This window comes from Pundamilia nyererei, unplaced genomic scaffold (assembly GCF_000239375.1).
Source record: "Pundamilia nyererei isolate P.nyererei 1_Seehausen unplaced genomic scaffold, PunNye1.0 scaffold00004, whole genome shotgun sequence".
Lineage (NCBI taxonomy): Eukaryota > Metazoa > Chordata > Actinopteri > Cichliformes > Cichlidae > Pundamilia > Pundamilia nyererei.
The window spans coordinates 8140308-8154990 of NW_005187405.1; the positions used below are offsets into that span (position 1 = coordinate 8140308).

Genomic DNA, 14683 nt, shown 5'->3' on the forward strand with positions numbered 1-14683 from the left:
ACACACACACACACACACACACACACACACACACACACACACACACACACACACAATGTATGAGAAATATGGGCCAGTAAAGTTTTACAGCTACCCAGAGAAATGAACGTCTTCACAGCTTCAAGCTGTGTTGCAGCTCATTCCAGCATTAAGGTGCTTAATGCTGGAAACCAGTCGTCACCAGTTCAGACTTTGTGTGAGGACTTTTCCTCTCTCCTGGGAGAGGTTAAATCAACACCTTTTTGAATCACATTCAACAGAAAACAAATACTGAAACTGTCACTGTGGGCTTTATTACACTGTGTTAGCTGGTATTTAATCTATTTTAGGTGTATTGATTGTTCTGTGTTGGAAACACTTTCTAAGGGAAACAAATACTTGCTTATTTTCTAAAGACCAAGCGAGGAGATATCGGTGAGTCATTAGCTAATAATTAGATCATAATGATCCGCTACTTATTTTAATTATCAGCTACTGTTTTCACGCCGCCTCAGATAATAAAGCATCTTGCTCAGTAGATACTCAGTAAATGATTGTTTCTTCAGGATTACTTTGCCTTTACCTGTTTGTGTGTCCACTCATGTAACAGAAAAACATTCTCACATCATCACAATGAAAGGTGAAAGAAAACTGTGTAGCTAAGCTATAGTAAAAAAGAATCAACACTAAACAGACATTATTCATTTTAAAGAGTTCAACATTCAAGTTTCCAAAATGCAACACAGCATGAGAAAGAAAGTTTAAAAGACACTGACTAAAAGATCCACGCTGCACCCGTAGGAGCTGCTCATCCATTGAAACCCATCCCACGAAGCTCCCAGCGCACAGTTTTTGTTCTGCTGTTAATGTCAGAGGAGGTTTTTGGGACCCAAAACCAGCGACCCTGCTCTGTGACATTACATGGTCTGCTGAGGTGCTTATCTAAACTCTTCCACTTGGCAATAAAACCTCTTAAAGTTGATAGCTGACCATCTAGGAGAGAAGAAGATTTCTCAGACTCATTTGTTGCACTGGTGGCGTCCTACACTACCACGCTCGATTATGTTAAGCCTTTTAATATGATCCGTTCTTTCCCAGACTTAAGTAAGAGGTGAGGCCCAATACTTCTGTCCAACAGCTTGAATCAGCAGCTGGAGATCTGTTGAGACTGATCATTTTTTAAAAGAATAATGATATCACACAGCTATATTGAGTTCTTGCGCTGATTCTGACATAACATTAGTATTTGAGAGTTTTCTGAAAATTTCTTCTGTTTCGATTCAGCCCATATTCCTTAAAGGTGCTCGCGCTCTTGTTCCTTTCTCTGTTCTCCAGTGATTAACAAACATTTGCAAGTTTCACTAAGTCTACTTTTACAGTATAATAAGAAGTCAGTGATTTATGCATGAAATGTGGCCTCAAATGCATATACTGTGAGTTCTTTTAATCGCGCGGAACAATGATCAAAGTAGCAACGCCGCAACTCAACAAAAGGGTGGCAACGAGCCAAAAATACATACTAACGAGGAGGGTTTCTCAAGGATGAGCAATTGGAAGTTAATAAACGTGTTGAGATAGTCATGTGTGCTTAGCATACGAAAAACACAAGAAAGGCGAAGAATATGAGTTAATTGCATTTCGGCATTTGCGTTCATGAATCGACAGTGGGGTGTTTGAGTGCATCCTTCATCTTAGACTGAGAAACGAGATTCACAGTTGTGAGTTTGTGTTTGCATCTCTGCTTTTTTTTGTTTGTTTTTTTTAACCAGGTGGTTATTTAAAAAAAAAAAAGCTGTGAATTTGCTTCTGATTCAACATCCCACATAAACGCAGCATTTGCAGTGAAAACACACTTGTCTGTATTAAGATTACATCTTTTGAGTTGTAGCCGGAAGCATGTAATCAACAGTCAGCCTTGTTTCAGAGCATTACTTGAAGACTTGCATTTTCTTTTCTTTTCTTTGTTTGTTTCAGCTCTCGAGTGGTTCTAGGATCAGGATGATACCATAGCCACATCCTCCTCCTGTTACTGCAGCACGACCACCGATAAGGGACCTCGAGGAGAGAAACCTCACTTCACGATAGCCTCTTTTTGCTCTCCAGCACCGGCTCCTCTGGGAATAATCCTGCAGCACTTACAGAGTAGCAGGAGAGGTGACAGCATTGCTCCCCCACCACCCAAGTCTGACAGCCATGATCCGGGAAGGCCCTCTGCTACGACTCAGATCGGGGATCAACTCACTGCTCGATGGCTAGGGCTGAACGTACAAAGAGCTGGGGGCCTTTCTGCTGAGGTAAGTCTCCGACTCCCTCTGCAGCACAGGTTCTATAATTCAAGTATGAGCCATTTTTGCTCTGCGCTCGTTTTGTCGAGTCAAGTGGCAGTCATGTCTGATTATAACTGAGTGGAACCGGTTTATGTAAATGCGGCTTTCTCACAACATTACTCAAAGACTACTTGCGTCTGTATGGAAGCAGTCAGATAATTTAAAAATGCGTGCATGTTATTTTGGGCAGAGCGCACTTTTACTTTCTAAACACATAATCTGTAGTAGTTTTGTAGTAGCACTTTCCACAGTCTTCTGCTTCCACCAGTAACACGGTTCATTTCTGGGAGTGCTGGATTCGATATTGAAACATTTATTAGGATACCTGGGCTCTCACCTTTGTAATAAATTATTCATTAACCCTTAATGGTCTCCGGTTGTCTCCTGACATTGCTCAGTGAGGATTTTCTTTCGTTCTTGTCGCTTAGAAGAGGCACGTTTCGATGAAAAAAACATTTCTCTCCTTTGTCTGTGTTTTGTATGAGACTATAATGAGAATAGGCATCCCGCTAACAATGCTGGTTTAAATCAGCTCTGTGGTTTTGCTTCAGCAGGCCAGTCGTGTCTTTAAGCATTTGTCTCCTCCGACTAACTCAGTCTTGTTTTTCTCTATTGCAGTATCCCTCACTGCATAGTAGCACATGGATTTCAAGACTTCAAATGAAGAGGTTGGTAGAATTTAATCAATGTAACAATTGAGCAAGATTATAGAAAGCGGCGAGGCATTTTCAGGCACTTGGAAACAGTGTTAAAGCATGCAAGGTATCTGAGGGCCTGTGGCTACAACAGCAGCGGGGCACATACAGTGCAGTTTGTGCATGTGCAGTCTCACTGGGCCCCCTTTATCCCCCTTTAATCTGTCAACTGCAAACTCCCCCCCACAAAAAAAACAAGTAAAGCTACACAACAAAACACACCACTTAATGTCTTTTAGCTTTCACTTTATGAGCTCATCTTATCTGACATCCTGAGCAACAAGGGAAGGTGGTGGTGATGATGGATCTGCAGCTGATTTACTCTCTGATAGCGTTTCTCAAGCAGAGACCATAGCCGCTTCATTTATCACCCAGCTATCATAAATTACCGAGGCTAGCCATGTAACATGCCGGCACAAAGGCACACCGAAACCCTCTGTGCTTTTCATCATGCTAACTTCTGCTTACTTGCATCCTCTCTCCTTCCCTGACCTGGAAAATGCACGGAGAGTGGAGGCTTCTGGATGAGTAAGAGTGAGGAAACACAGGTGTACCCTGTGCTGAAGTCTTTTATATGCTGGAATGATGTATACATGCTGCAAGTTTTTTCTTGCAGCGCCTATGACAGAACAAAGTTGCAGTTGTGATGCAACACAATACACACTCATGGGAGGGTGATCAATCTTGACAGTTCAGAATATACAGGCTGATTACTTGCTAAATGTGTTGGCGTCACAGAGTCGCAGCTTTTTTCACTCGCTTAATGGATGAATGAGGAAATGTAAAATATACAGATCATCAAAGCCACAGCTTTTTATTTATCTATTTTTTGAATTTGCAATCTGACGCTGCTGTATGGTGCATCATTGTGCAGATGGTGCTGCAAGTAAATAAATAGCTCAGAAATCATAACAAAAAAACCCACCCCAGCAACACTGACTTAGAAGATTAAAAGGAATGTTCAATGATAACTAAATCATTAACAGTGATTCTGCTGTTACAGAGCAGCCATGTTGATCAAAGTGTGCATCGAAACGAATAAAGACCTCTTTTTTATGTTAGAGAAGAGGCTCTTTGGGCACTCGTACCAGCTGGGGTTGACAGTTTTGCAGCACATCACAAGTAACTGATGCTGCTAAAGACTGACCCGAGGAACCGAGGATTTCTCTTTGGGCAGCTTCCTCGCATCTCTGCCTTGCATCGCATCTCACAGCTGGGAGATGCTGAGATGTGAGGCACGCGATGTTGACAAGCTGGTTGTCCGTTTTTGCTCCTCGACCGTCTTTTTTCAAAATGCAACAAAGTTCACTGCAGGTCCTCTTGATAGGAAACATCAGAAAAATTTATTTTCCTTTAAAAAAAAAATTAATCTCGTTTGGCGTTCGCTGTGATGGTCCTTGATTAAAAGAAGATTCCCTCATAGTTTGCCACATGCACGCCAGCAGACTACAGCTGATAATGGTGGGGTGTTTCGGAGGTTGGTGTGAATTATAGTGAATTATAAAATAGGATAAAGGATGAGGTTCATTATGTACAATACAAGCACTGCAGCGGGTCAAATAATGCTCAGTCACCTGAGATGCTGTCTGACCCGGCTAATATACAAACACTACTACCCTCATTTCGCTTGGCTAATGACTTTCACACAGACACGCATTACCTCAAATAACGTGAATTAATGGCTCCCTCATTTCATTTCTCACGCTGCAGCTGCAGGCGAGGGCTTGGCTCTTCACGTTCCTCATTTAGGGTGAAAGATAATATGCTCCGCAAACTGACTTTGATTCAAGTTCGACCCGCAATTTTGAGAGATACTCTCGCTGTCTCTCTGTCTGAGAATAGCAGTCATGCAACCAGCCTGTCTTGTGAACCGATGAGTGGCGTATCCTGGGCGACAAGGATGCTGACACTGGTGGCTTTCTTCTATTAGCAGTCTTGTCAGGTGAAGGTGCTCCTTTCATGTAGACCTTTTTAAGTCAAGGACAGGACAGGCATCACAATTAGCTGGGGATGAGGAAGGATACGCAGAATGCAAATGCATGCAGATTAGCGTGTTTTAAACGGTTCACTGGAAACACACACGCCGCTCTCACACTCGCTCGTGGAAAGCAGGGAGATTCAAATGCAGAGGTCGATTTGATTTGAGCCACTGAATTTCACAGCTTCTTAATTTGTCACCATTTGATATAATAATACAATGTGATGATATAATTTGGGTTTCTGTGTCTCAGCGTGGAACAGAGGGTACAAAAGTGTTATTTGGACTCGCAGAATGCGGCTTATAAGCCATATATCAATTGTTTTCTTGTATATTTTGTTATCCAAATTGGTTGTTTATTACTCAGAGCTGCTATTGTGGTTATTTGGTCCGACATTAGCCTTAACAAGAAGAGTAATTTAAAAAAAAGAAGAAAATAATAGACACCAAAACCCTGTTTCCTAATTTCCATGTTCATTCTGCAGCAAGTATTCTTAATGACATTTCATTTCATGGCCAGTTAATTTAGTCATGGAGGGATGATGAATGATTTTATCTTTCTGACTGTTCACAGACAAAGACTGGGATTTATTTGATGCAAGAAGGTAATGAGGAGCCGTTTAATATTCGACTACACTTGGCCAAAGATATTCTGACCATTCAAGAGCAAGATGTCATCTGTGTGTCAGGAGAGCCTTTCTATTCGAGCGTAAGTAACCCAGTCATAATTACAGACGCTGAAATCAGTAACGTATACAGCAGCGCGGGGTAATGAAGGTTACAACACAAAAGTGCTGAGAACACAGCTCAGTGTCTGTGTTAATGGAAAGCCTACATGAGTGAATCTATTCCTCATAAATCAAGTGTAGTCATTAAATAATAATTCACCTACTGAGTTTAACATTTAGCTCTCACTTGTCATCACCCCTGACAACTTTTCCTTCACATTAATTATTGCGCGGATTTCTTGTGCGAAAAAAAATATTCAGCGAGACCCGAGACCGTGACCTTTCCCAAAATGGAATTATTCATTCAATAACATTTTCCTGGATAAAAATCCTCAAATGACAAATGGAGGTTTGTGTCCTGTGAAACATCATTAATAATCAGCGAAAAGGGCAAAGGCACCGGTATGCAAATACAACTGCAACGTATCAGTCCAAGTGCTGGTGACCAAGTTCAGTTGAATATTTGGATTGAATTTTACATTTCATTTAAGAAATTGCTGAATACGCTGCATGCATGCACCTTGAGCAACAGAGTGTTCATATTCGATGCCATACAAACCTGACTGTCATTGAAAAATGTATCAGAGCCCACCCAAGACAACTTTTAACTTCAAAAGTTGTTGCAAAACATAAAATACACTCACTGGTGACGTTAGTAGGTACACCTTCACCTACACTTCTTTAAATTCTCATGGCATCGATTGAATAAGGTGCTGGAAACATTGCCTCAGAGATCATCTTTTGGACCATGTTGACACGACAGCGTCACACAGTTGCGGCGGGTTTGTTGGCTGCACATCCACGATGTGACTCTCCTGTTCAGCACAACCCAGAGGTGCTCTACTGAGACTGTGGGGGCCATTTGACTGCAGTGAACTTATTGTCTGTCAGTCTGACTTGAGCTTTGTGACATGCTGCGTTATCCTGCTGGAAGCAGCCACTAGAAGATGGGTACACTGTGGTCATAAAGGGATGGATGTGGTCTTCTGTGTGGCAGTGTTCAGGTAGACTGTGGTGTTTAAAAACACAGAAAATATCCCTCACACTATTACACCACCACTAGCAGTCTGAAATGTTTACACAGGTCAGGATGGATCCACGCTTTCATGATGTTTCTGCCAGATTCTGTCCCTGCCATCTGAATGTTGCAGCAGAAATTGAGACTCATTAGACCAGGCAACCTTTTCCAATCTCCTGCCCGCTAAGAACATGAACTGTATCCTCGGTTTCCTGCTCGTAGCTGACAGGAATATCACCTGGTGTTGTCTTATGCTGCTGTAGTCCACGTCTTTCAATGTTCTTGATTGTAACTAGCTGATATTTGCCTTTCCATCTGCTGGAAGCAGTCTGTCCATTCTCCTCAGACCTGGCATTTTCACCCAGTACTCACTGGATATTTTTACTTTTTTCTGACGATTCTGTAAACCCTAGAGATGGCTGTGTTTGAAAATCCCAGTAGATCAGCAGTTTCTGAAACATGTTTCTGAGCACAAACAACCACACTACATCAAGACTACTTCAAAATCACCTTTTTCTCCTGCATTCTGATGCTCATTTTGCACTTCAGCAGCTCGTCTTGACTATTTCTGCATCCTTAAAGACACTGAGTTGCTGCCATGTGATTGGCTGATTAGATATTTGCATTCACGAAGAGTTGAACCGGTGTACCTACTAAAGTGGCCAGTAAGGCACTGTAAAAGAAAATCCAAAAACTACATCTGAGAAAAGAAAACACACCCAATACAACAAAAAGTACCAAAAGAAGGCAAATATTTGTAAAATGCTCAAACTTATGCTGAAATCAATAAACCACCTTCCTGTTTTGTATTAAAAAATGTTGTAATCATTAAAACAGTTAAAGAAAAGCTTCAGGAGTTAGATCGTTTTAATTCCACATTTCCACAGCTTGAAATCATGTCCTGCAGTCTAAACTCGTCTTTCTAACTGCAGGAGAGGACTGTAACGATCAGGAGACAGACGATTGGAGGGTTCGGTCTGAGCATCAAGGTAATTTAGATCCCAGCAGATTAGGGCCGCTCCTCCCAAGCTCCTAGAATTAAGTCTGAACAAGTGGCATTGATTATTTCCTTGTCAATGTGCAACAACTGTGTCAGCCAAGGATGTTGATCTCAAGAGTCTTGTTCTCCATTTGTGATACCTTCGTAATCCAATTCTTTTTGATTTCTCTCTCTAGGGTGGAGCAGAGCACAAAATCCCTGTTGTGATATCAAAAATATCAAAGGAGCAGAAAGGTATAACGTCAGGGTTTTTTCTCCCCACTTCCCGTCATTTTCCCCCTCCTCTTGTTTGTTTGCGTTAAAGCGACTGTTCTCTTTCCAGCTGAACTGTCTGGGCTGCTTTTCATCGGAGACGGCATCCTTCAGGTAACACGCCGCATTAATGCGCGTTTACACATCTCATCCCACACCGCGAGCTAACACGTTTCCTCGTTCTTTAATAATTCATGCGCCACATGTCCATAAAACTGTGTGGCGTAATTATGCGTCCCTATAGGCTAATAAAGGTCTTTAATTTGTTGCATCTCTTTCAGCCAAAATAAATAAATAAATCGATTAAAGAAAATCTCCCACATGGCAACAGTTTTTGCCGCAGATGTCATAACAATTATTATGCTGGCCCCATTAATCATTTTGAAGATAAAGCTACAGTGATATGATGCCAGCAGTATCATTTAGGCTAACCGTGTTATTGTTGTTTCCAGATAAATGGAATAAATGTCAGGAGCTATCGCCACGAGGAAGTGGTAAGCTGTCAGCTCATATCTCATAGTTTCTCACCGCTGCAACAACTCTTTCAACAGCTTATCTTGTCTCACTTCATGATTTGTATCTTTCTGACATGTAAAGCCATTTTTTTTTCTCTTTCATTCCTGCCTAAATTCATCTGTAAGCAATATGTGTGAGTAAGGAGCATAAAAGTTGCACTCTGTAAATCCCTTATCTTGGATTTCCATTCTTAGCGAGGCTTTGCCACACCATGTTTCATCACAGCAAGCATTCAGCGAGAAAAACCTCACAGTTTACAGCTTCTGTAAAGAAGACCAAAAAAAAAAATATTCCCAAGGTTTGTTTGTTTTTCTGCTTTCCAGGTCCAGGTTTTAAGAAATGCTGGTGAAGAAGTGACTCTCACGGTCTCTTTCTTAAAGAAGACTCCAGCCTTTTTGAAACTGCCCCTTTGTGAGGACTGTACATGTGAGAACCCTCTCATTCACCCCGGTATTAGGTCTAAGTACATAATCACTATTACCGCTGTGGAAAATAATTGGCCAAGAGTATTTATAGCTGGTGGGGTTTTTTTCCTGTCTAGAATTGGTCGCCCTGGAAACAATAAATTTGAGTCGACTTGAGAGAAATAAAGAAAAATACGCCCAGCTCCTGCTCCATTTATTTTGGACTTCCTGTCTTGTTAAGCACTGAGTAAAGATGCTGCTTTGAGGAGTAAACCCATCTCAAGCTTCAGAAAAGATGCTAAAGACTAAACTGCAGTAATTAACAAAATCTCGGGATTGATTGCTCTCGTATGTCAGAGCTTTATTGTGAGACATGAAAGCGCTTCATGAAATCCTTTCATTTGCGTATATAGGGCAGGTTGACTGGCCATCCAGCCAGTCAACGGAATACAAATTGGCAGAGAGCTGGAGCCGACTTGAGCAGCAGAACAAAGTAACACGCTTTAGATGATGGCTGTGATTCATTGCTGCTAGAAACCTTGAAATAGACGGGGGTGTAGCTGTGGGTTTATTGTTGTTTTCCTGTATGCTGCAGGCATCCCCAGTGACCAGAGTAGTGGGACCTCCTCTCCTCTGTGTGATAGTGGCCTGCACTTGAACTACCATCCTAACAACACGGTACTTTTTCATTAGCCTTTCTTTTGATTGGCTGATTTAGTAGCTGTTCTTTTGTAACTACGCAGCAGCAGATGCCAGAAAGTTGTTTCCATGCAACTGTCACTGCTTGCTGAAAGCTAGGATGTTCTATCTTTATCTTTTGAGGACGGCAAATCACTTTAATCTGTCCGTGCATCCGCAACAACCGTATAGTTGCAGCAGGACTCGGGCTCTTTGACATGGGAACAGCTTCAAATGCTGGAGGTGGGAAGGGGCCATCTCTTCTAACTTCGGTTTCACACTTCTGCAGGACACCCTGTCCTGCTCGTCCTGGCCCACGTCCCCAGGGCTTCGCTGGGAGAAGAGATGGGTGGACCTGCGCCTTATTCCTCTGCTACACTCACGCTTGTCACAGTATATCCCCGGCTCTGACGTTTCCAGGTGAGCTCTGGGACTTCGTGCTGAAGTGTCAGTTTCTTTCTTCTTAAGATGTTAGTGCAGAGATCTCTTACATTTTAAATGCTTGGGGATTTTCAAATAGAGCACACTGCAATGCTCCATCTATAAATAGACTGTGTAGAGTGTACCATTAAACACACGATCAGTATTTGGCTGGGTTAACACTTCAACTTATGCCTCACTGGTGTCTCGTGATTTGGTTGGGTTAGTGAGTAAAGCCAGATTTATGTTCCTCTGCTCGTGTCAGTTTGGGCAACTCTTTGGATACGCAGAGAAAAGGATTATAGTAACTGAACCAAAAAGCCAATAGTTCGTTGCCTGACGCCTGTCTGGAACAGAAAAGGGACATGATAGTGAAGTTTAACACAAAGCAAAAGAAACGATTTTATATACACAGTAGTACATACACTGTATTTGTAGTTCCAGTTCACAACAGCTGTCTGATGGTGCTTTACAGTGTAAAGTAAAACCCTGCAGTATTAGCATGAACTCCCACAATCATACAGTCCCTGTAGGAAACACCCGGTGCCACCTGTGACTCAGGAGGTAGAACAGATCATCTACCAGTCGGAAGGTTGGTGGATCAATTCCCTGGCTGCTGTTAAATACACCTTAAAGTACTCTTGTGGAAGATACTGAACCCCAGATTGTGTGCACCCAAAGCTTGTATTAAGTGCTCAGCTAGAGCAGAAAAGCTCTATATATATAACTTCAATAAGGAAGATCTGTAATCACTGAGCAGCCTGCTTTTTAAATTTTTTTTTTTCCCTGTCCCATTTGGTTCTTTAGCCGTCAGAATTGTTGTCTGAAGACCAACAAGGATACCCAATGTATTGCCGTATTGGTCCATTTGATCAACCTTTGTTGTTATTGTTTATTTTATTTTATTTTCAGTTGTTACAGACGGGACAGACATGACTGAGGGATAGGAAAGGGAGAAAGAAAGAGGAAGGAAAAGAAAAACAGAAGGGAAGAGGGACAGTGAGAAAGGGCACTTAAAAAGAGAAAGAAGAAAAGAAGATCTCCTCTCACCTGTTGAGAGAAAAAGAAGAGAAAACAAGCACAAAAAAAAAACAGAGCAACATACTAAACACAACACCATCACGTTAATCTAGCTAAGTGTAAACAGCAGTAAATACTAAATATTGAATGTTGTTGTGTAGCAAGCAGGATTGACAGTGCATAATGTGCTTGGAAATAGCAGCCAATAAAGGTGTAGTTTATGTCTATGAACAGTGAACACCCGTGTGCACACCTGTGTGGATCAGCACACTTGTATTCAAAAGGTTTCCCTGTGTAATGGTCTGCTAGAGGATGTAGAGGCCCATAACCCTGTCCCCCAGGGCATGAAGCAGGCATGGAGGAGATCCAGCCTCCAGACATCCAGAGGCCCCAGAGTGAGAGAGCCCAAGTCGGACCACCGGAGGGACATTCGTGCCACCCTTCTGAGAAGAGCTGAGGAGAGCCCCAGATGAGGGGTCACCCAGTAGCCACGGAGCAGAAGCCAGAGGGGGCTGCAGTGGCGTGCCCGCCGGCTCTGCCGGCAGCCAGCTGTGCCAGAGTGAACCGAGCCGCTTTCCTAGGCTGCCAGTCTGTTCATTACATCACTGCCACTTTCACACACTATCAAACTCAATGCCAACATCACCTTCTTTGAGCCAATCAGCCTCTACTCTATATGATTTAAGTCTGTTTTCTCTGTCATTCTTCCTTTCAGGCTCTCATTTGTGCAACCAACCTCCTCCCCATCTCCACCTCACCTGAGTCACTCAGACCTCCATCCAACCTTCATCTTCATCTTCACCACCAGACATTGGGAGGTCCACTCTTAAATCCTCTCACCAATGGGATCTCATTCCGAGTCTTATCACAGAATAAATTCATTCATTTCTCTTTCTCAATAAATATCTTTAAATCGTCCAAACGATCTCTCCTTATTGAACTAGCAGAGGACTTAATATGTGTTTCTAGAAAGATTTGTATAACACACAGAGACTAACAATCCTCTACCATTAGATGGCATTTCATAAGTATGAGCAGCTTCACTGTCTGCATCTCTTTATATTTACTCCTGCAGGTTCCCTTTAAAAAAAAACTAACTGTGTGAACACAAACCAGAAACAGAACATGGCATATGACGCCATGCAGCTGCCAATAAATGCATTTAAACCTGGAATCTGGGCAGATCACATATGTAACTGTTCTGTCTCATCTCCGAGGCAAGCTTTCCCAGATGAATGTGCCTGATCCCATCTGCCGGTGGATCACTGACTTCCTGACGGACAGGAAGCAGCATGTGAGGCTGGGAAAGAATGTCTCGGACTCCCGGACCATCAGCACCGGCTCCCCTCAGGGCTGTGTTCTTTCTCCTCTGCTCTTCTCCCTGTACACCAACTGCTGCACCTCCACCCACCAGTCTGTCAAGCTAATCAAGTTTGCAGATGACACCACCATTATTGGACTCATCTCGGACGGGGACGAGTCTGCCTACAGAAGGGAGGTTGAACGTCTGGTGTCCTGGTGCAGCCACAACAACCTGGTGCTGAATGCCCAGAAGACAGTGGAGATTATTGTGGACTTCAGGAAGCACACAGCCCCACTCCCCCCCATCATCCTGACTGACACCCCCATCACCTCTGTGGACTCATTCCGCTTCCTGGGTACCACCATCACCCAGGACCTGAAGTGGGAGCCCACCATCACCTCCGTCATCAAGAAAGCCCAGCAGAGGATGTACTTCCTGAGGCAGCTGAAGAAATTCAACCTGCCAACACGGACGATGATGCAGTTCTACACCGCAATCATCGAGTCCATCCTCACCTCCTCCATCACCGTGTGGTACGCTGGAGCCACTATCCGGGACAAACAGAGACTGCAGCGTGTTGTGCGCTCTGCTGAGAAGGTGATTGGCTGCAGACTCCCATCTTTGCAGGACCTGTACACCTCCAGGACATTGCGGCGTGCAGCTCGGATCTCAGCTGACCCTTCTCACCCTGGACACAGTCTGTTTGATCTGCTCCCCTCAGGCAGGAGGCTCCGGTCCATCCGCACCAGAACCTCTCGCCATAAGAACAGTTTCTTCCCCTCTGCTGTTGGACACATGAACAATAACCATATGACTGTCCCCGCCACTAACACATGACCCTACGCTGTGTTCACTGTATCATTCCATGTTTGGCACTGATCACCACCTGCACTCATGTATATATCTTTCAACGTAGCACTCTTAATTCTTACCCTACTTTTATTTTTTCCATGTCTATTTAAGTGTTATTTATGACACCATGTTTGCACTGAAGCACCGCAGCAATTTCCAAATGTTGTAAACCTGCTCAACATTTGGCAATAAACCCCATTCTGATTCTGATTCTGATTCTGATTTATCTCAATAACTGCATATTGCTGAATATGTTTTTGCATTTATTTTTCATATTGCAGGCACAGCTTTTGGATTATATTAAAAAAAGAAGTGAACATTTAATATTTTGAGGTTTTTCATCACCTGACCAGCCTGTTCCAAAAGTAGTGCAGTATTCAAAAAAATTAAAAGAGAGAAAGAAATATAAATTCCCCCAAATCTGTTTTCATATTATGCATGTGGATCGCCTAAACAAGCAAAGTAACTAATTAGTGAGCTTGCACTTAGCTTACGTTGCTAAATTAATTAATCTTGGAAAATTGGACGCTCAGTTTTTCAAGTTATTAAACAGCAGCATTTTTCACCACAGTCAGTTTTGCTTAGTTTGTTATCACAGGAATCCCAGAGGAAGAGTTTCCAATGCTGGGATGCAATGAACTGTCTCTAATCCCCTTTTAAAATAAAAACAGAAACTAAATATGAATGTGTAAAATATTTGAAATCCTCCCCTGATCTTTGGCTTGTGTTTCTTTTACTCTTTCAGGAAAAATGCTTTCCAGGTCATAGCAGTGGATGGTGTTTGCAGTGGACTTATACAGTTTCCCACAGCAGAAGAATGCTTGGACTGGCTTCAGGCAATTGCAAGCAACATTTCCAGCCTCACCAAGCACAATGTGAGTAAGAAGCAATAACAGTTGTTAGCTCTCGTGGTCCCACATGTAAACCAGCAGGAAATTGGTTTGGGTGTTCATGCAACACGCTTGCAGTTTGTGGATTATCTAACAGTTCCTTTCTGAATGTCACAACATTAAGGGCCGTAGACACGTACTAGTGGGCCTTCTCACTACGAATAAAGTTAAATTTTATTCCTGAGTGCTCGAAGTCACAATAACAGCAGCCTCGCTGTACTACACTTATTCCTTCCAGCTGCCAGTATGCACTCATATTATCTATAATTCATCCAAAAATATTGCATTAAAATGAAACCACAAGGCAGAAAGAAACAGAGAAACGACTGCGTTGTATTCTTTCTCTTATTGTGAATAAAATTTTCCAAGCTCTACTTCAGCTTTGTGGAAAACCTGTTTATGTGTTTTCAGATGAGTGGTCATGCTCAGCAAGGGTCTGAAATACCAATACTGCTTAACAAGCTCCATTGCTGCACATCATTGCTCATATATGAAAAATTGATAAATTTAACATTTTGTATTTTGGTTTATTTTCATTCATTTCCATGTAGAAACTTCTGGTATTTTTTGGGAATTACTAGATAGATAAAAACACGGGACCGACTGAGCAGCAGTAAAAATCA

The 14683-nt window shown here is 42.5% G+C and overlaps 1 protein-coding gene across 2 annotated transcripts in view; it reads left to right on the top strand.

Annotated features, from left to right (window-relative positions):
* sntg1 (syntrophin, gamma 1) overlaps window positions 1-14683 on the top strand; it is a 40401-nt gene that overhangs the window by 9307 nt on the left and 16411 nt on the right. The window contains exons 2-12 of one of the 2 annotated variants that reach the window (XM_005721456.1): window positions 1954-2273; window positions 2925-2974; window positions 5554-5688; window positions 7658-7714; window positions 7902-7959; window positions 8048-8091; window positions 8430-8471; window positions 8817-8943; window positions 9493-9575; window positions 9865-9995; window positions 13916-14045. In XM_005721456.1, the coding sequence (XP_005721513.1) occupies window positions 2948-2974; window positions 5554-5688; window positions 7658-7714; window positions 7902-7959; window positions 8048-8091; window positions 8430-8471; window positions 8817-8943; window positions 9493-9575; window positions 9865-9995; window positions 13916-14045 (834 nt within the window). In that variant the 5' untranslated portion in view covers window positions 1954-2273; window positions 2925-2947. The remainder of the gene's footprint in view (window positions 1-1953; window positions 2274-2924; window positions 2975-5553; window positions 5689-7657; window positions 7715-7901; window positions 7960-8047; window positions 8092-8429; window positions 8472-8816; window positions 8944-9492; window positions 9576-9864; window positions 9996-13915; window positions 14046-14683) is intronic. The other variant, XM_005721457.1, reaches the window with a different exon arrangement.